The following is a 22814-nucleotide window of genomic DNA, read 5'->3' on the forward strand; positions in this document are numbered from 1 at the left end:
TGGTACTGGAGGAATATGTTTGAGAACTACTGGCTTAAACTCAATAAGGGAAGGTGTCATAAATATGCAGATGACACGCATCTATATATTAGAAACCCATCCAGGCACTGGGTAAATGGTTTGAGAAAAAAAAAAAAAAAAACTAAATTTAAGAGTAGATGGATGTTATTTTCCATTTGCTTTTACTTAAGTAATATTCTTGTACATTTTCTGGTTACTCCACCCATCATGAGTTACAGAGATAAAGTTAAATTACACTTGCACATAATAACAGCAGAAAACTTGCTTAGCCTTCCCTTTCCTAACATGAATGTTACCCAATTTAAAGATTAATAAAATTTATGTAAAAAAATGTTTCTTCTGGGCAAACACTTTTTATTAGTATTTCATTTTATATTTTGAAATACAAAAATTTTCACATCACAGTTTCTCTGAATATGTAATTTATAAACATTAAATCAAATATTCCGTAATTAAGAAGCCACTTTACATTGTAATTATTTACACTTACTAAAGTAATTTCTTGGATGACTACTTCCTAATTTCACTTGTGTAAAAAATGTGAAATAGTGGTACTCTTAGTCTACTCACCTCTAAAAGGTAAAAAAAAAAAAAAAAGGAATTCCTTGTAAAACGTAGAGGTGCCTTAGAATGAGCTGACAGCCATTCTCTAACCCAAAAACAGTAATGTGACAAATGCTAAACGTCAGTAAAACAGAGACAAAGAGGCAGACATTGAAATACATTTGTTTATTGTACTTATATTCAACTGAAATAATAGTCATTTTCTACCAAGCATTTGCTGGTTGTTGCTATCATCACAGTTTTTCTACCTGAGATTCAAGTGTAAAAGAAAAAAAAAGGGGAAAATGCTGAGAAAGCAAATTCTTCCAAGTTTTATTTTTCTGCTTTAAGTCAGAGAAAAATCTTCAGTCAAAAAGCGGCACAACTTTTAGAAAGGATGGAAATGGAATCGGGTTTATATAATTAAAGGCATTTCTGCTTCACATTCATAACAGATAAGTGTTTCTGTTTTCATTATACTTTTTAAAAACTTTTCTACAAGTCGGTTTCTCATCAGCGTGAATTTTTGCTTACAGAAAATACAATTGTTTTTTGATACAGATGTTTTTTTTGCTTTTAAGCTGTTATGTTTTCCAAGTTAAACAAGTTGCAAAGCCGCCAGAATTATGCAGCTTTTTTTTCAGTTAAGCTTATTTGGCACCGAATATTTGGTAAGTTTCCATGATGTTATGTCGCTAACATTTGAGGCGTTGTGATGTACATTTAGCTGTCACTGTTACTGCTTATCCAGTGACTATCGTCTCTACTGACATGTATAGTCAGGATCAGCTGCTGTTTTCTGCAAATATATGCTACCTCCTCCACATTCCTTTTCTGGCAGCGTCGGACGAGGTCGACCCACGGAGAGTGAGCGATGGTCAGGAGGGATCCCTCACAGCCCTTTATTGTACGTCAAAATCTTACAATCTGTTGCCATCGCGATCTCTGGCTCGAGCTGATTCACACTGATCTGTGGGAGTCAAAGCACAACCAAAAGGTCAGTCGCACAAGTGAAAATAATAAGCACAAGCATTTAGATGCTTGGTTTACATTGTTTATGTGTATTTTATAGATGGATCTATATATCATTAACATAAGTTGTGAGATATTCAAACATCTTTAATGCAAGTAGATATATTCTTTAAGGCTTTAACTGTTCTTCATTTGCCACTAATATGCAAAAAGAGCCAATTTGGCAGATTAAAGTCTAATTTGAGGTTTACATCTAATAATATTTGAACCAGAGACAGATGGCTGTTTGGAGTTGGAGGCAGAATCCTTAATCAGACATCTTGCTAGGTGTGAAGTGGGGAAGTGGGACAAATTGAGTAGGCGGGGGGTCCCGGAGAGCAGGGCTTTCTTATTGCTTATTGGGATAGATCTTTTTTTTTTTCCTTTTGCTTTTTCATCTGCTATTCCTGCGAAAGTGCAAAAAGGACTAGTGAGAGAAAAACAGGCTCCTCCGTGGAACGGGAGGCAGCTTTTCACAGGACCGTTGGCGGCACATATGTCTGAAGTTTTTTGCCATATGGCTGTCTGAGCTATTTCCAGTGGTAATTAAATCCTAAACATTTTAAAGCCAGGGCTGGCTGGCTTGTGTCAGCAAGTCACTTGGCAGAGAGAGCACAAAGATGGGGCGAAACGGAGTGAAAAAAAAAAATGTTACCACGGCCGTTTAATGAGCAGAATGACACGTTCTTAGCCAATGAGGCTAAAGTTAGATCTCGGCCCGTTGGCCTGGATGGCATCAGTGGCAGTGAAAAAAGGCTGGGAGCGGATCAGAACAACACAGGTTACGTCTCAGAGGGCTACGCCTCATTAGAGAAACACTAAGGAATTCAGGAGATGTTAGTGGGAAAACATCAGTCACTGAAATTGAGTCATGGCCAACCCGAACTGAGGGGGTTTTCAATAAAGATTAGATTTTTTTGTTAGATAAAGCACAAAATTAAATCACTTTCTGACCCAGTGTCAAATATAAAATGAAATGAATCTTAAAGTTTGATAATTTCCTTTAATGTTTAAGCAGAATTCCCAGAACAGCTTTAAGCATTTGGTTGGGTAACTCATGAACATTTGATACGTCTGTTATGCGGGTGCATTCTACACTGCACTGGTGAACGTGCTTTCATTTGCCCTTTATTGTCTCTGAGCTCTGTCAAACACAGAAACAAACAAATCTTCACCTGTAGGTTCTGGTAACACTTAAAAACCAAACTGTTGTATCTTTCTAGATCCAAGAGGCTGCAAAGGATCCATTTAGTGTTTACCACTGAATAAAATGAGACAGAGCTGGCTCACATGTACAAATATCTGGATATTTTGAATTTGTCACCTTCTCTTTTAAGCCTGATGTGGAAAAGCTCAGACAAAGGCTAAAATTGAAGCTGGGTTTTTATGTGCCAGTGTTGAATAATGCTAGAGTCAGTCCATCTTTCTTCTTTGAGGATCAAAACAAACTGAAAAATGTCAACAAATTGTTGTGATTAATATTCATGGTGGGATGGTCTGGTTTGGCACCTCATTAAGCTTTTATTACAGAATTACTTGGTCTACTTCCGGCTAATATCTGCCCTCCAATATCTTTCACTCACCACAATATGCTGCTGGTCTCTGTCCCTTTTTCTCAGAATGAATGGGGCAAAAACAGCCTTTGTTCACGCCCCTCCTTCATGCTGGAACTTGCTTCATAAAACTTTTTAATGAACTGAACTTATCTCACTGCAAGGTTTTACTTCCAAACTAAAGGCTTTGATTTAACAACATGTACCTTTATTTGTTTTCTTTATCTATGTAGATTAGATTTTTTTTACACGCTGTTACCTCTTAGCCAGGACTCCCTTGAAAAATATATATATTTTTTAATTTTCAAAGAGCACATCCTCTTTAAACAAAGCTGAAACAATAAAATAAGATAAAAAATGCCTTAAATAGATCGCACATAAAAGCATTATTTTAAATAAACTGCAAATAAGTCAGTAGCAGTTTCTTGTGCGTTTGCTCGCCTTATATTTTACCAAAAATCCGCCTGATGAGTGAAAGCAATCCACACGGTGGGCAAAAGGCTCCACTAAACGATCTGCTGGGTTTTGGCTTCACCTCAAAATGGCGGAAAGGTTGTTATGGAGCAAGTCACTGTACTGTATTTACTTTGGAAAGTCCAACAGAGCCACTGGCGTCCCTTGGTCCAACAGATCTTCCAAAGATGCTACCAGTTTAGAGAATCCAGAATCAACGGCTAATGATCAGCTGCTTCTCGCAAAGTTTAAGTTAAGTTGAGGCTAATCTTCCCCAGGGCTGGGGAAGATTAGCTTGTAAAAAGAGGGGAAAATACTTTTAATTTCTAATACTGGTAGTTACTGGCAGTTTTTTACAACATGAAGAAAGAGACTTTGGGGGGGAAAAAAATGGCAACCATGGGAGAGTTCTGAGTCACAAAGACAAAAAAAAAACATCTACAGTACATGATTATCAGTTTTTCAGAAAAATCATCTGTGTGATTAGACAGAGGCCGTTTCTCAATTCACAATAACGCGAGTACGGACTGGTGTCCTTGCCAAGTATGTCCTTGAGAAGAACACAGGAAAGTCTGGTCCTGGTGAGAACGGGAGAACGCAGCATAAATATGTTTCAATTGGAACAGAAACGTACCACTTGCCCGGCTCATCTAGACCTGCATTTCACCTCCTGTTATTAATAGCCTCTAGATAATAATACATTTTTTCATTTATTGGGGGAATAATAATTAACACAGTCAGATAAACACAAATCAAATGAACATTTTGCAAAATAAAACCAAAAAATCGCCACCAGAGCCAGCGGTACTTCACACGGCTATGCCGAGAGAGGACTGCTGCAGAAGGGCTGCGGTGAGACCTGGCTGCCATTACCCTCAGAGGTCCGCAGGTTACCATGGTCCTCTCATCTTTGGAAATTGTTTTTTTAATTACGCATTAAATCAGTAAATGAACCATATATTGATGCTTAAAAGTATAATGTTCTCGCCTTAAATGATCTTAAAACGTACTTTTATTGAACAACAGCAACAGAAAAGAGAAGTTTTAACTTAATACTCTGAGCTCTGTGAGCGCTCCATTGAAACCTGCTGCTGCCGCAGTGCATGCTGGGACAGCTGTCAATCTCAAGACTGGACAAGTCTGCTCTGATGCATACTTGGTAAATAGGGAGGGGTGAAGACAACATCCAGGCACTTTGTCTGTCCCTGGTCTGCTGTTCTTGTGAATTAGAACAGTACTAGGGCTGAGGCTGATGACGTGTCACGAGTACACAAGCACATGAGAACGCACAAGTACACATACTGAGAAACGGCAAAAGTTGCCCCCCCCCCCCCACTGGAAGACAGCACCTCCATGTATACAAAGATAAACTAATAGTGTTTTAGAGAAGCACAACACACCCACAGTTAACTGTAAAATAAAGAATAAAGTTAGTAAGCTTAGGTCTATTGTGTAAAAAACTGATGATCATGTGCTGTGCATGTTTTCTGCAAGGTTTGGTGTAAATTTTGTTGTTTTTTACTTTTAAACATATATCTGAGCCACATCAGCTCTGAACCTATGGGTTGTTGTAACGAGGTACCTGAGACATCTGTGGGAAGAGGCTGATGGCGAGTGGCAGAGCCAGACCAAAGGAAGCCAGACACACCAGGCTGTGGACGGGCAGGACGAGCCTCGGCCGCCTCTGCAAGAGAGGAAGCCTGGGAGGGAAGAAAAAGTTAGGACTCTTTTATTAAAGCAATTTAACTTTGAATAAAATTTAAATCTAAACACCCAGGAAAATTATTAAACAATCGGAAATACTTTCATTCAGTCCCATTTTCAGAAGATACAGCTAAAGAAAAGCCTGCAATGCATTGCCAGAAGTAAGGACATTTTCTACATTGATTTCCTGCCACAGGATAATCTGCTCTTCAGTGTGTGGGACAGTTCCCTCAGCAGGAGCTTTCTCCTCCACCAGCGACGCCCCCCCCATAACAAGGAAAGCAACTGCCTAATGAGGGAGCTCATTAACACATATGGCTGCCATGGTTTAATTAGGCTATGCATGCACGCATGCACACACACAGAAACACACACACACACACACTAGAGTAGATGCACATCTTGCAGAAGTGCATGATAAAGAGAGAAGTTGCCACATATGTTTAGAAGCAAGTGGTAAGGTAAGGTAGGTCTGGGTGTTCTTTAATAAGGATGAAAAGATGTTATGCCATTAAACCCTTATTGACACAAATTCATCTAATTCTGCTTGCATTTAAATGCTCTATGTAACCCGTAAACAGAACAAGCTCAGGCTGAGGTCTCACTGAGTTTAACTTGCTGCCATTATTAAATAATCCTTAGCCAGCAACCAGACAAATCTGGATAAAACGTTGACATTAAATGTGAAGAACCTTTTGCAATAGGAAAATATAATGAAATACTGAAAGTATAATTCATTTATGTAAAGTTTTTTTAGGGTAAGCATAGCAAGAGTCCAAATGGATAAAGAGAATTTGGTATCTGGAACACATAGTTGTCAGCTCAGGATCACATTCCAGTAGATCTAAGGCAAAATGAATGCAAACATTCAGCAGTTTTCATATACATCATTTATTAACCCGGAGAAAGCTCATTGGGATTGTATCCTTTCTGTCCTTTGTCTGAGTAAGCAAACCCATGGACGCTCAGTATTACCTCAGAGCTTCATGCTCCAAGTACAGTTAGCTTCTTTTACAAAACAGTCGTTGAATTTTTATTTCATTTTAAGGATGTTTATAGGACTTTGTGGTTATATCTATTATGACAGTGGCAATATATTCTGAGATTGATTATAGTGCACAAAATTAGTTTTGGACATCTCCCTTTCTATTCAGAGCTTTTTCACATACAAAGAGGACACTACTCCTGACTAGTCATGTGGGGGATTGCACCTGAGTCAATGATTCGATGCAATCAACTGGTTTTCCTTAGATAGAAAACTTTGAATCAATTTGAGTGTATGATCTGATGAACTGTAAAGTGCCTTGAGATGACATGTGTTGTTAAATGGCGCTATCTAAATAAAACTGAATTGAATTGAATAGTCATGTAATCTCTTCTATCCCGCTGCATTTCACCATGACTTATCCAGTGTCCAAATCAAGTCTGATCCATCCTTCTATGGTAGTCCCAGTGTCTTTTTGACTAAACTGACCAACAAGTATCTACCTTGTCTGCTTTTATCACACCATGTAGCCACAAGTCACCCTAATATCAGTCAGCCTTTGATGACCTCATTTGGAGGATAGGAAGTTTACCTTTCTAGCCTTCTCACCCATTCAGAGAGTATACACAAAAGCTTAAACTGCACATTTAAGGAGGCTTTTTACACAAGCTATGAACCCAACATACTCTGGCCAAATAGCCTCTCTCCTCTATTGCATGGGATAAGATTATTGTCAATAAAAACATAAGCTTAGGTGTTTGAATTTGTAAATGTAAGTAAATAAGCAGATTTGTAGTTGTTCTTTTTGCAAAAGTACGTGTACAAATCACAAACTTACCAGAACAAATTATAATCCTGGGTAAAGAGGTTAGCCTGTAATGCGCCTGAAGGTTGTCTGAACCATAGATGGAATGTTATATCTTTGCTGTTGTTTTCAATGTACGCACAGTACAATGTTCAATCAATGGTTCGTTTTTAAAATAAAATAAAAAAATAAGCTGAACTTTATCTATCTCACAATGGAGAAATTAACTCTGCACAAATGCATTAAAATTGCAATCGGGGGTTTAGGGTCTTGCTCAGAGACCCAGAGTGGCAGCCTGTGGGAGTGGGTTTCAAACTCACAACCTCAGGATTCCAGGCCCTAACCAATAGGCCGGCACTCCACCCAGTTAGTCTTCGCTTGGCATTATGCAGACTTTTCGCTGCATTACCACTAAAGGATAAGTGAAACAGCTTTATTAGGTAGTTCCGCTCGGGTAAATTTGCAATTCACACTTGTCTACTTGTCAGTTTTACTCGCAAACTTTTTTCTGTTATTTGTCATCATACATTTGGAATTTCTACACTTCAATACGGTTTTTGTAGTTTTGCACTGTTGCAATGTTGCTACTTCTAACTTGTATTCGTGACTTTTAAATGTGTCTTCTCACAGATTAAACATCTCATGTCACATATGTATGAGTTAAAGGAATAAATAAAAAAATCTTAAATTCTCGTTATTGACTTACATTTACAATTTTGAGCATGTGCGCATATGTTTTTATTGACTGCTATCTTACCCCTTACATATGTGTCATGTTATTCCTTAGCTACACAGAGGGACCTAATGAATGACCTGCAGAAAGCTAAACCAAAGTAACAAAGGCTGCCATCAGTAACACACTATGACCAGAGGGACTCAGACCCTGCAGTGCCGGATGTGTCCCTCTGCTAAAGACTGAACTTGTCCAGGCCTGTCTAAAGTTTGCCAGAGAGCATATGGATGATCCAGAAGAGGACTGGGAGAATATCATGTGGTCGGGAGAAACCAAAGTAGATCATTTTGGTTTGAACGCAAGTCTTGGTGTTTGGAGGAAGAATAATGTTAATGCAGGAACACCATACCTACTGTGAAGCATGGGGGTGGCAACATAAGGCTTTGGGGCTTTTTTTCTTCAGAAGGGATGGGATCACTTATCTGTGTAGAAATAATTGAAGTCGTAGAGAAACGGTCGTTCCAACCGTTGCATTTCCGAATTCTCCCGAGTGGTGCCTAACTTTACATGAGCAAATAAAGTGAATGGGATTGGTTGTGTATCAAGAGGTCGGAATTGTTGTGGCGGAAGGTTCGCAAGCAAGTTTGATTTTGGCCGGTTTATCAGAAGCATCTTGCTAACTAGTTAGCAACTTAGTGCTAGTACTGTAGGTTCCCAATGGGAAATTACATTGGGACCAAGAAGCACTAAATTGGTGGCTTAGAAACAACACTGTCTAGGAACGCTATGGAAAGCGGAAGAGGAGAGTTTTGAATCGGAGGTCGTGGATGAGTCTCTTCCGTCATACACTTTTTATATAATGGAGGAAAGTGGGGACAAAGATGTTGTGGAAAGGGAAGCCAGGGTGGCAGAAGCTTAGTTTGGTGTAAAAGGCTTACAGCCGTTCGTGTTTGAGCCCTTGCCTTGCAACGCTTGCCAGTTCTTTTAGCTCTACGCCTGCTGAAGACACAGACGTCCATCCCTGTGAACACTGGGACATAACTCACAGTAAAGTAAATGACTCTTATTTCTTATTTCAACCTTTACATATGTTAGCTGTGACATATGAATCAAGATGCTGACCGAAATAATTTGATTGACAGATGACCCTTTATAAATGATTGGCCGAATTTAGGTGTACAAGCTGACGTATAACTAACTGGCCGGCATAAGGTAATGAAAAAAAACCCCAACAGATTTTAAGACAGGATTTTTTTTTTTTTTTAAGAAATTTTGGGACAATGTAGTCTGATAAAGGGTACATTTATATACATGTTTAAGCCAGAATGATTTGACCTTTATATATGATTTCCCTACGACTTTAACAGGGCCATGAATGGTGAGATTTTGAATGAGAGAGCATTCAAAGTCACCATTCAAAAATGAATGGTGATCTCAAAACCTCATTCCATCAGTGACAACATTGAAGATGAAATGTTGCTGGCTCTCAGCTCAGGTAAGCTGTGTTTTTTGGATCATTGTCATGCTGGGATCATTGTAAAGAGGGAGTGGTTCTATAAAAAGTGTGTGAAGGTCCTTGAGTGGCCAAGCCAGTCTACAGACCTAAATACCATAGAAACATTTGTGGTAGGAGTGAAGGTCAGTGTTGAACAGCAACAGCCCCCAAATATCATAGCTCTAGAGGATGGAAGAATGGTGAAGACCTGGAAACAATTGTCTGACCTCTGTCAATGACAACCAAAATTATTGAGCTGAACCTTATAAATGACCAAATACTTTAAGGCAAATTGGAGGATGTTCTTTTTCAAGGTGGATCATCAAAATAAGTTGTCCACCGAATTGACAATCACTCTGATGATATGTTTACGTAACGGTGGTGAGTCTGACAATGTGGAAAAATTGAACATCTTCACTTGGAAAGGAAGGTTGTATGAGTGATGCAAACAGCAACTTTTAAACTGAGCATGCACAAGGAGAAGGCATACTCTTGCATGCGTCCAATAGGCGTTCCCTCTCGGGAGCTGGTAAAGTGGAGCCAATATTTAAAGTGGAGAGGGTGGGTCTTTTCAAAAAATTTGCTTTTTCCTTTAATTTTGTCAAGAATTCATAAATAATTTCAAAAACTTAGTGTGATTCCTTCTATTTTTTTTCTCTCATGTTGTTTCTTAGTTTAAATTGTAGCCTTGAAACCTCTCTAATCTCACTAAATAATAGGACATCTACAATCAGTGGCTGACTACTTTCTTTTCCTACTGTATAATTGCCAGTGTATGTAGGTTATATTGTTAAAAGGGCCTTGATTTTTTTTCTAGTATTCATGGTAGAGACCCATATTTTCCATAATGTTTATTAAACACTTGAAAGGTGTTACATTAGTACTCTAAGGTAATTCCTTCATGTTGTCAGGTCCTGAAATACATACTTAAACAGTTATTCTTCTTTAAAACATATTTTTACATTACAACATAAAAAGCTTGTTCCTAAATTTCATAACCTCAGTACTTTGCCTACATTTTCAGTTGGTCTTCTAAAAAAAAAAAGAAATTCCCTTAATATACTCATAGCAATGTATGAGAACAGATCTGCTGTCACTCCTCTAAATATGTACTCAACAGAGTAATCCATCACTGAGGGGCCGCCTGGGGGACCCGTCTCTGTCCCCTTGTTCTCGCTTCATTGAGAGCCAGTGAAGGCAAGCTGACATAAAGGAGGTTGAGAACTACACACAAACCTGGTCTATCACTTTTAAGCAGACCCCTACATGCACACTCCTTCTGTCTTTCTCTACCTCCCCGTTCAATTATTCAGGTTACAGGAATCCCAAACACACCTGGAGAACAGGTTGTGCTTTCTGAGCCCGCCCACTCAGAGTGGTTGGGACAAGTGCTGTCAAAGATTCCCAAAGATGTCTAAATTCCTCCATTAGGCTGAAAGAATCCATCGATCGAAGGACTGCTAAATAAACACGTCAAATCTAAAGGAAAGCATCTAAAATCCTCCAACTCTGAATATGATAACAGAGGATTCAATTAATGGAAGAGACTTACAGAACAGAGGTTAAGATTTACCTTTCATAGGCCTTTCATAGGTATACTAAACGTTTCTTCTTTTCTATAAGGTAGGTGGAAATAACATCGATTTGTACCCAACAAGAATATGCACAGCCGGTGAAAGGTTTCTTTTGGCCAATTTTAATTTTTCTTTGACGAAAATAACCCTAAAAGGAACAAGTGAATGTAAAAACAAATCTAAAAATGAGTTGGGTTTAAATAACAATATCTAAGTAGAAAAAAACGTATCTTCTGGAGCGTTCCGCTTAAGGAAAGAGAGCTTGTGTCCAAAATGTCAGGGTTGGCAGAGATGTTATTCATCCTTTCCTCGCCGTGTATAGATCCTTAATGGAGAGAAGGTCAAGTCAGATGGTCCTCTAACTGTTTGTTACTGTTTGGACCTGTCCTGATTTGTGGATGCGTTAAACCAATCAGTTATGAATGGGTATAAAATAGACTGAATGAAAGCAGGTCAAAGGATGATAAGCAGTAGAATGGGGGAAGCTGTAGGCGTACTTCTTGAGTTACTACAAGATGTACAACCTCACCTGGACCTTCAACTGACCAGTTACTATGAATGAGGGAGATATTGGTTCTGAGAGAGGCTGGTTCCCAGAACCAGAGGTACTCTACGTTGGACACTGTGCTGCTTAAAACAGTAAAGAAAAGTAATGTTGTGGGAGTTCTCAAAAAAAAAACAATCGTCATCACCTCAGTCTTGAATGGGTTAAGCTCCAGGTGGTTTTGACCACATCTATAGACCAGCCAATTAATCCTGACTATTCAAGGAAAGGGGTGAAGGTTTACCTTCTAACAGGATGACAACTCTAAGCAATCAATCAGTTCTGTATTTTGTTCTCAATTCATCAAGTTTAATTGTGATTATAAGGGAGATCCAGTTTTATAAATACAGGGTTAAAATATAATTTTATTTTGTTTTTATTTCAATTCTTCACCAACTTCCAGGCAACATATTAATGATGTTTTTAATTTGAAATGGAAAGCATTAAATGCCAAATAATTAAGTGTTCAACTTAAAAGATTAAGTAAGATTAAGTATTTTTTATTTTATAATTAGTTATTGTATGTTCAACTGTTGGACAATGATTGAGCACTGATTGAGCCAAAATGTGGTTCTACAGATTATTGACACAGAAGCTAAATACAAAACTGTTAGATTTTAATTGTAAACCACATTTAAAACCATTAATCACTTTACTTCCAGTTTAAAGTTCACTATTTTCTGTTGGTCATTTACAGAAAAAGTAAATATATATAAAAATCAAATGTTAGTGGCTGGGAAATGACAAAATGTAAGCAACATTAAAGGGTATGAAAACGCTGGATACCATAAGGGTTGGTAAAACACGCAGTTATAATTCATTTCAAAACTATATCGGCCAAACTGAAACAGTTAAACACAGCTGAAATAAAGACATTTTATATTTTATGTAATTTTTTTAATTTGAAGTCACCGTAGTCGAAATCTAAAACCAGATAGACTTCTACATTTCCTCAAAAGGTTTGGAGACAGCAATAGAATTAACAATGGAGGCAATATTAGTGAAAGAAATGTTCTTACTTTTCCAGTACAGCCATAATCATGGGAGGAAGCACCATGATTGGCATGGGCATGACCACTCTGGTCAGGGCAGTCTCCATAAGTGCCTGTAACAAAAATCAGAACTCTTTAAATGTACTGTATTTTACAAAAGTATAGATAATAATAATAACAATGATAATATTATCATATTAGCTTTGTTTTTATCTCACAAGCCAAATTGCAAAAAACCAAACCCTTACAGTTTTTTATATTGACAAGTAGAAGTTATTACACTTTTAGTTTGACCAGACAGTCATTTAAAGTTTTATTAGGGGGTTGAAAATACTAATTGAAATAAAATATTCTGTTTCTATGACCTGGTAAAGTAATAATAATAGCATTAACAGTTGTTTTTATACATCTCTATTCAAATACACAGATAGGGGCTTTGCGACTTACATGCTTTGCTGCAACTTTTGACGTCCCCACCACCTGCCCGCTGTCGTCAAGCACCTCGATACCATCAGACAGCTCAGTGTGTCTCATCAGCACCACATTGCAGATATTTGCACTTGCTGTAAAGAAAGAAAATAATGAAAAGGTTCAAAAAATCTCATTGCTGACCAACTCTTATATGAGGTCATGCAATACTGTGTGGGGACTGAAAAAGAATAACTGAATGGGAGATACACTGCTTATCAAAGTTTTAAGTTCTGGTACAAAAGTGAAATAATTTGTTTTTACTCCATTGGGTCTTAAAGTTCTAGGTAGATCGCTACAATGCTAACAGAAGGGATTCAGGTGCTCATGGTGAAGGTTATGCTAAATAAGGTGCAACTTCAACTATATATAGCTCTGAATAACATTGTGTAATCTTTCTAGGTTTTGCTTTTGATCTTTGTATATAAAAGAATGTTCCCTCTTTTGTTTTACTTGCTTCCTTCTTGTTTCATGCAAATATGGAATCGGACTGTTAGGAGTTATTCTGAATTTGTATTTTCTCCTTTATCACCTCTATGTCTTTACTTTAATTCCCATCCCTTTTTCTTTTCTCACCTCTTTTTCCATCTCTGTGTCAATTGAATTTTTCCCCCACAAAGCATCTTGTGATTAAGTTTCATTCACAATTACCAAGTGGAGTCTTATAGCAACAGCCATACTGATCCACTTGTAAAAACAAATATGTTGTATGTCATCCAGCAACAAAACATATAAAAAAAGAGAAGGCATTTCTAAATATGCATGTCTCTAAGGGAACAACAGCACATCACTGAGTATTCCCTAGAAATCACATTTTCCTCACACTAACAAAGAGCCCTATAGACATCAAAGGGTGCTTTAGTTTAATGCGTCATGTTATCGTCAAATATTATCCACAATAGACAGCCATGAACCTGACTGGAAATCTGTACAAAGAAAAAACGTTAAAACAGCTTTGGAGCTTCTGTCTTATTTATTTCAGTTCGCCAAAATGAATACAAATGTATGTCAGTGTAGATAGACCTTTCTTCTTGACTCTAATAGGAAAGAGAAAAACTCATTTTAGAGAGTTTAGTGGTTGTGCCCCGAGCCTTTTTAATTTAAGACAACAGCATTCAGAGTTATCTTTCCTGGGCCCCGAAGGGACGGCAGGTTGCCTTATGAGGTGGATTTAATTAACTGAGGCCATTTAATACATGCTAATTTAGAAAAGGACAGATATAATGATTTTGGCAAGAAATAAAGAAAAAATACAGCTAAAAGATCAAATTCTCAAAAACCTGTGTGTAATTACCTTAACAAAGCCAATAAAGTAATTGGGAAATTGTATTGATAATTACTCAATCTGTGCAGCTTAATTTTGACATTTCTTCTTGTAATTATTTAAAATAATTACATTTATGTGCACTCTAATTGTATCTGATAACTACTGGGAGGCTTGTGGATTAGAATTCCTATTTTAATGAAGTTCTAAACATCACACATAATGAAAAACATTTCAAAAGTAAAGACATTCTTTGCCAAATGTTTGAACTATTGTGGATTTAGCTCCAGGTAAAGTTTTCTTTTATAATTTATTTGAATGACAGGCAATTCCTTGATTAGCTTATTACAAAATAAATCTTGCCTTAAGTAACTAAACACAATCAAATGGGTGAAAATTCAAACGCACTTTGCTTTCTCTCGCTTCAATTAGCCGTTTTAATTACCTTTTATATGGGCCTGCAAACACAACAACTGCAACAACAATGCCCAAACTGAAATCAGGTAAATGAGGCCTTGACATAGACGCCACTTTAGGGGTAATTATCCAATTTGTTTGCAGCAGTAGAGTTCCAGCGAGCAACCAATTACCAAGCAAAGGCTGCACTGCAGAAACCTGTTGATTTAATTAGAAGAGCCGCCACGGCATGGAGGGGGTGGGCGGCAGGCAAACAATTTAATTACGCGCCAGCAGCCCGGGGCATTGTGGGACACGGGTCTATACCCCTGGGTGCGATTGTGATGCAGGGAGGTGGCACGAAAAATCAGCTTTGTGGCTCTGCTCTCATCTGACAAAGCAAGCTCTCAGCACGTCTCTAACCCTGCAGAGAGGAAAACGGACAAATAAAAAAAGGAAAGAAAACAAAAAATAAAGAGAATCGCTCCCTTCTTGGATTTCACACAGAGAGATGGTTTGATCTCAGAAAAGAACCAGGTTTTCAGCACTCAATGGGCTCCATAGATGAATCAGAGCCTACATCCTGAAGCTCTGATGTTCTTTGAGAATAATTGTGATGTTATTGTCATTAAAATAATAAAAAACTAAATATAGACTCATACCTCAAGTCAACTTAAAGAATAAAGGTAAAAGAAACGAACATCATATTTTTTAGCTTACCAACGGCAGGGAAGGGGACGAACCTCTGCACCAAAAGCTTGGTGGTCGGACTTAATCGATTCGCTTTCTGGATTAAAACATTCAGCCCAACCTGAGGGATTAAAGCAGGTGTTTTACTATTTGCAATGCTGCTTAACATGTAGAATATTTAGGATATTTTAAACAAGGCTTCCCTTGATAGTTAAACTCTGCTGAAATTTAAAACCCCAAAGTGTTATAATCAAAGGAGTACGTGTTCAGATAACAAACCGACGTGAAAAAACCTCAGCCTCCAGCTTTCCCCAGCCCAGCGTGAGGTTGCCACTAGAATGGATGTGTAATTGGAGGGCTCCTGCCCCCCTCCCGGCATGTCGTTCCTCCCTTCAGAATCCCTGGGATTTTTTTTTCTTCTGTGCTCGCCATCGTTGTCAGGCCTAAGGCCATCAGCCGGAATACGCCCAGCAGGACCAGTAATTGGCTCAGTTTGAGGTCTTTGTCCAAGATTGAGGCCGTCTCAGCCAGACGTACAAGAGGACATTATACTCTTTTGACGACTGAGGTGATGACATGGAGGTAAGAAAAAATGAAAATATGTTCGGAAGGCTGTGAAGGAAAGCTTTATGCAAAAATTAAACTCCTTTAAAATGGCAGCTTTTATATGAAAAGGAAATAAACACCTGCTTAATGTAAAAAAAAAATAAAAATAGAGGACTGAATTTTAGAATTTAATTTTGTAGGGATGTTGTTGCTTCTACAGGATAACAAAACTAAGTAGAACCATCGCATCGGCATGTGGATGTGTTGCTGACTGCAGCTCTTAACCACAGGGATCCTTTAAAGCATGTGTCATAATGATGGGGAGAAAAATCATGCTAATGAGTAAATGTTAGGGAGGAGGGAGCTTCAGCTACAAGGAAAATAAACTCCTGTAAATTCTGTAACCTTCCTCGACAGCTGGATTCTGGCAGTACCTGTGTGTTTGCAGACACAGAAGAATCCATCTTGTCTCACTCATGCCTTAACTGTTCAAGAACCAACCGCGAAATGATTGGCCAATCTTATTGCAGCATTAAGCTTTAAGGCGGGACATACAGCTGCGAAGAAAGCAAGAGCTTCCAAGTCCACAGCCAAACCAAAACAAACGTAGGAGGATGAAGGTGTAGCTGCTGCTCTCTGTTTTATCAGAAACAAGGATTTCATATTTGTTAGAGGAACAGAAAGAAGCTTAATAGATTTCTAGGCATGTTGGTAGGCATGTTGGTAGGCGGTCACTATGCGTTACCTTACCCAATCTACTCAGGAAGTCTTGCTGAATCAGAATGTATTGCCAAGTGGGTTTGCACTTACAAGGAATTTGACTCGGTGTTGATGGTGCAGACAAATTAGATATATAAAATGACAATGTAGTCCAACCTTTCCCCAAACGGATAAGATGGGACTGTCACTACTATTGCACCAGTACTCCATCTGTACTAGTGGCATGATCCGTACCAGCAGCTCATTTGCTCATGAACAACTAGAAATACATCAAGGGGTCACCATCTATTGCTTTTTAAGAGAATAGATTGAATCACTACTTATAAAAAAAACACCTTTAAAAAACCCCTCAAACATTTGTTTTCAGTTTCAAATAATTATTTTTATTTAAAATTTAGTTTTCTGTTTTATCTTTTTTAGTTTTGGTTTCAAATCGTTTTTCTCTTTCAGTTCAAAATGTTTTAGATTTTTTTTCCAGTTTCAAAAACAATTTAATTTCTACAAACATAATGGACCCAATTAAGCTCCATGGAAACGGAGCTAGATCTATTCCTGAGTCCTGGATTCTATCTTTTGAAAGAAGAAGGAATTTTTTTGTAAGCTTGTTAACCTTTTCTCTTCCAAATCTTCGTAAGTTTTGACTCATTGTTTGACTCATTGTACCCTCTTACACACAGAGTGATGACCAATTATTACAGGCAGGAAGTGAGAATGAATTTTAATAATATTTTATCCAAAATATTTCCAGGGTATTTGGACATAGTATAAATAAATTAAACATTTTTAGTTACACTAAATTTATGATGACCACCAGTGATGTAGTTAGGACATGATTTTCCTTTTTTTAATTATCCACATGTACAAAAATTTAAAGTTGGGATTCACATTTTCAAGGGGATGTGATGTTACCGTAATGCTTCTACATCAAGGGTCCAAAAAAAAGCTTATGGGCCTTTATACCTATGTAAAGTTATTGATCAGCATCAACTCAGCATTTCTGGAAGAGGCAGATGTACAACAGGAACTTACAGCGATGGACACAGCACTGGTCACCGCCCCCGCATAGCCTTGGAAGAATTTGTAAAATGGTGCAGGCTAAAGAGAGCAAAAGACAAGTAGGAAAATCAACAATACAAAAAGAATCACTTTGAGTATATCCACTGATTTACCTTTGACGCATTGCGGTTGCTGTAGTTGACACAGGCATTGTGACTCTGGTTTAACCACTGGAAAAAGTACAACATGAATAGAAATGAGCGAGAGTCCTAACGGTAGATGTAAAGTTAATTTGTAAGGGTTTGGTATGCTTCCTTATTTCTTTTTTTTTTTTTTTTTTTATGACCTAATTAGAGTAAAATGGACGGTCTTTAAACAGAAAAGAGGATAAGATAGAAACACTGGGTTAAACTGATGCTTCAAAAGATGAAAACATTTTAGGTCTCAGTTTAAGGAGCACCTGCCAGAAGATGGTGGAGGCCATCGTTTGATTAGGGAGAAGGAGGCCAACAACCTGCAAACAAAACAATAAAATACAACTTCAGTTTAGATTAAACTAATTGAGACGACTAAGAAACGTAAAGGCCAAATCTTACCACAGGAGTGCCAAATGGGATAAAACCTATAAAAGACAGTCAGTATTATTGCCCTGACAGATAATCCATTGAAAACTTTTTAAAATCCCTTTTTCATCTTATGTAGCAATTTAACAAGAGTACAATGGGGAAATCTTTCAATTTTTTTTTACTATAGTAAAGGCAAAATAAAAATATCTTAAAAAAAACAAAACAAAAAAAACACAATGTCACAATGCGTGCATGTGTCACGCAGCAACGGCTCTGCATAAACATTCAGAACAAGAGAACAGTTACAACAAAGAAAGAAAGCAATGTTCAAAATCATTTCCTTGGGTGAAGTACCCCAGATTTTTACTTTGGTAACAGTGGCACGGCTTCAATCAATTTATTTAATCTCAAGTAAAAGTAGAAAATAGAAATCCAGAAATTACTCAAGTAAGATAAAAAAGGTTGCTTAAATCCTGAGTTTACATAACATCTGATTTAATGTTTATTACGTAATCAAACAGAGAGTTATTAGCTAATTCTGGTATTTCAAAACTTAAAATAGAGTTTGAGTAAAAGAAATGCCTTTCTGCATCAATCGTTTTAACATAAACTTAGAAATCTTTACCGCAAATAATGTCAGGAAAGGATATTTCACCTGATCTCAAGTAGATCAAGTTACACCTGATGGAGCTACTCCTACTTGAGATAACCTGATCTCAAGTAGATCAGTAAAAGTAGAGATACACCCACAGGAATATGAATTTAGTCGTGGTAAAAAATACAATAAAGTAACTTTTTTTTCTTGTTAAGTAAATGTAACTTGCTACTACCCACCTATGAATGTAACTGCATGTAAACATCATAATTATGCTTTCTTATTTTTCTGTTCAGCATCATGATACAGACTAATCGTGCAGCGGGTCTTGGCAGCAGTCTAGATGGTGATGTGGTTTCTAACGCTGCTGCCTTATAACATCTCAGGCTTTTCTCTATTGAATTTTTTTTTTATAGAAGTTACCTGTTTTTTCTATGTATTTCATACATGTTTAAATAAGACACCCTTTACTAGTACAATCTGAGTAAATGTTCTCAACCAAACTGACTACAATTTTTTACCTTTTTTTACCTTTTGCTTTTTTTAATTCTATAGATTTTTACAGTGCAAATCTGTTGATGCTATTGTCTGATCTATTCTCTTCTAACTTAAAGAGGTGGATAATAATTCAATATCAATATATTTTACAATATAACTAGTATAAATATATTCTAATAAAGTCTATAATTACAGAATCTATTACTAAATGAAATTACATATTTTATTTAGTTTTGTGTTTGTTTTTTCAAAGCAAATATTTATCAAATGTTTTATTGACTGAATGTTTATTAAAACTGTAGAAACCAACCGTCCAAACTTTGAAGAGGCTTTTATTTAGTTTATAGCAATATTAAAATCATATCGCATCGACCAAAACTAATAAATATATTGTGATATAACTATTAAGTATCATTCAGCCCTTCTTACACAGTACTTTAAATATGAACTTAGATTTTGAGCTGTGTTTGCCTATCATCCCTACTAATTAGTAACAGTCATAGAGCTGATTTCAAAGGTGGGACCAACAGAATCAGCAGAAAAAGTTTAGAACCAAACAGAAAACTATAGACTTCATGCAAAAACATCTTGAGCTTGAAAGAAAGGCTTTTACAACAGCAAGTTGTTGAAATTTTAACAACATAAACAGCTCTTTCACAATAAACAGTAATTAATAGCATTATTAAAAAGTCGCTCTGTTTCAGCTGCAATCTTGACTGTTATAGTTACAAAAAGCCCAGTTGCATTACGGGTCCGCCTCCCTCTATGATTGGTTTAGTTTGTTTTAGGCTGAAGAGATTATAGATATAGATTCTTACCAGACTGCCTAAACATTGTAACTCAGTCTGCCTGGACAGGTTAAAACATACAGACAGAAATATTTAGATCAAAACGTATTTATGCTTTTAAAATAGCCTAGTTAAAGTCTAACATTTGGAATTTGTCTCAAGATGTGAAAACGTATGTTTATTAGAGTCTTTCAATCTGACTCTTTTTGATATGTTTCACTAAGAACAGTTAAACATCCCGTCCTTTGCCTTGTGGCTTTTACGTTTGCAGTCTGGCATTTCTATGGTTACGAAATGTTAATCATTTATCCAGTTTATTTCTCTTTACAGTAATGCAATACTTAGTGTTGGTATCTTCACATATAACCCCAGCAGATCAGATGCTGTTAACATTCAAGGCGTGGCCGGAACGTCTTCACAAAAAACTTCAGGTTCATGTGGTTTAGGTTTGTTTTTTTTGAGACACGCAGTAAGTTGGTCTGAACTGATTAACGGCTGCCACCTTATCTTCTTCAACCACCCTGCTCTCCATCGCTCACTCACACGCTCTGTCTGAATTATCAGAGTTTCTTAAAAAAAAAGAAGGATGAATTAATTATGTTTTAAAACCAAAATACTGCCTTCTCTACACTGCCACCACAAGAGAGGTTTTAATCAGCCCCCAGCTGAGTGTGACCTTTTCCAGGCCTGAGACAACCTGAGGAGCACCGCTGAGCCCTGACAGGTCCCAGGGAGCACGACGCCTCCATGTTGGACCACATAACAAGCCCCTAGATCCCACATCCCCCAGGACTTCCACACCGGAGCGTTCTACCTGACATCCGAAATGGCATGAGGATCTTCTCCCCTGTGTCTGGGTGGATGATGGCCTGTAATGAAAGCGAAATCAGGCGATAATGAGGATAAAATGATTCAGGTCTCTGAAGATGACAAGAACTAGTACACAGAAGGGGCAATAAAACCGCCTTTATTAAGGTGGAACTACTGCTTCCTAGAAGCTACAAAGAGCCTGGAGTGACCACCATCCTGTTTGTGCTTTTTATTTTGTTTTTTTGTTTCTTTTTCCTAAACCACCGTGTACCTGATATGGTGTAGCATTTAGAACCGCTTCTGAACAGTTATCTCCAGACAATTTTACTACTTTGTGTTTTTCTGAAAAGCTACTCCCATCTTAACAGACCACAACTTTAAAAAGAGAAAAAATATCCAGAGCTTTTATTTTTTATTCTTCAACAGTAAATTAATTCTGCCAAAACCAGAATGGATCCAAATATCAATCAAAAGTTTCCATTAGATAAGAATGGATCAAAGTGTTTTTGACAGATTTCAGTTAGTTTATCGATTTGAAACTTAGCAGCTCCAGGTTTTTATGAATAAGAAACGTGTGTGTAAAAAAAGCTGTCATTATTTGAACAACCTAATATCAGACATGATACGTTCACAAACCAAAAAAAAAATAAATAAATCACGTTTTTGGGGGGCTTTTGGGATGTGGAGGAAGAGACCATAACCCATATACGGGCTGTCACAGGTTCAGATCCCGGCCCTGCTGACCTTTGCTGAAAGTCTCTTCCTTTCTTGTAACCCCCTTTCCTTTCTGAATAATAAATAACAAAAAATGCCACTATAGATTAAAAAGTAATCTAAAAAATAGCCCTTGTTTGATTGGATTTGTTTTTTTTTATATAGATACAGGTTAAATAATGCAAATACTGTTTATATTACTGATGACATAAATGCATGCTATTAAGTAACATGTAGATATGCATATTCTAAGATAGAAATATAATCATCTGATTCTTTACTACTGTCTGCAATGTCAACCAGTGTAGTAGCAGCAGCCACTCAACAAAATAAAAAAAATCCAAAAAAGGCTGAATTGTCAGATTTTTTTCTTCCAATGTGGCCTTGACAAATTCAAAGATTATTAATAAACATGTTAATTAAAAGGTGCTTAGTGATATAAATCATACTTTTTTGTGCGACTGGTGTCTTGAAGAAGCCTGTTCTAAATTTGGACCTTTTGATTTGTTTTGTTTTTTAATCATCAATTTTATAGTTATCTCAATAGGCCCACAAGATATGATAGGATTTCAAATTCATATCACCCAGCCCTAGCATCCAGTCACATAATAATGCGTAAAAAAAAAAAAAAAAAAAAAAAACTTAAACTCCTACCTGCTTTATTTTCTGGGCTTGCCACAGCTGATGAAATGAGAGAGAAAAATTAAAACAGCAGCAACAAACCTTCAAAAGCAGTTTTAGGTTACTGAATGGTACAAAGGGATAATCCAAATAACAAATAATGATTACAAAAACTTATTGATGAATAAACAGAAACACAGTATGTGTGTCATTACCTCTGCATCGGTGACTCCTGGAGGAAGAGTTCCTTGTTTGAAGCCATCCAGCAGCTTAATGCACTCCTGCAGCCGTTTCTGATGTGATCAAAGATTTGAAAGAAGACTTACAGTTAATTTAGGATGATGTATGAGTTGGAGTTAGATCAAGTCTTGCTAAAATCTCCACGTTATTCATCAGTCGACAAAAACATCATATCGAACAGACAATGATCATCTATCTGTCATATGACGACCATCTGCTGCCAAGCAAGACAGCAAAAACCTCTTAGTTTGTACCAGTGGTCTCAGTATTTATCGACATACAGTATCTTACAAAAAAACCTTAAACACCTCTAATTTATCAACACTTTCAGGGCTTTTAAACGTAAAGGTCTGGATTTTGCACCTAAACCCTCCCCCTGTGAATGGGGACATTTAACGTTGCTTTCCTAGAGGAAGGAAAATATCTATCCCAGTCCTAAACATTTATTTTGTTGTTGTATTTATGAGCCGTTCTACCTATGATAACTTTATTTAGGTCTTTCTTTTCCTTCATGCTCTGACAGAGCTCCCTAATCCTACTTAGTAGAAG

General features: G+C 37.2%; 1 protein-coding gene across 1 annotated transcript in view; it reads right to left on the bottom strand.

Annotated features, from left to right (window-relative positions):
- Positions 1–726: 726 nt before the first annotated feature.
- LOC107097585 (sideroflexin-5-like) overlaps positions 727–22814 on the bottom strand; it is a 34636-nt gene continuing 12548 nt past the window's right edge. The window contains exons 3-14 of the mRNA XM_015394782.1: positions 22241–22318; positions 22059–22085; positions 20695–20749; positions 18030–18055; positions 17894–17947; positions 17607–17663; positions 17467–17532; positions 15202–15292; positions 12801–12916; positions 12381–12466; positions 5164–5281; positions 727–1534 (exon numbers count right to left, since the gene is read on the bottom strand). Of these exons, the coding sequence (XP_015250268.1) occupies positions 1457–1534; positions 5164–5281; positions 12381–12466; positions 12801–12916; positions 15202–15292; positions 17467–17532; positions 17607–17663; positions 17894–17947; positions 18030–18055; positions 20695–20749; positions 22059–22085; positions 22241–22318 (852 nt within the window). The 3' untranslated portion in view covers positions 727–1456. The remainder of the gene's footprint in view (positions 1535–5163; positions 5282–12380; positions 12467–12800; positions 12917–15201; positions 15293–17466; positions 17533–17606; positions 17664–17893; positions 17948–18029; positions 18056–20694; positions 20750–22058; positions 22086–22240; positions 22319–22814) is intronic.

Source organism: Cyprinodon variegatus, unplaced genomic scaffold (assembly GCF_000732505.1).
Source record: "Cyprinodon variegatus isolate N-32 unplaced genomic scaffold, C_variegatus-1.0 Scaffold708, whole genome shotgun sequence".
Lineage (NCBI taxonomy): Eukaryota > Metazoa > Chordata > Actinopteri > Cyprinodontiformes > Cyprinodontidae > Cyprinodon > Cyprinodon variegatus.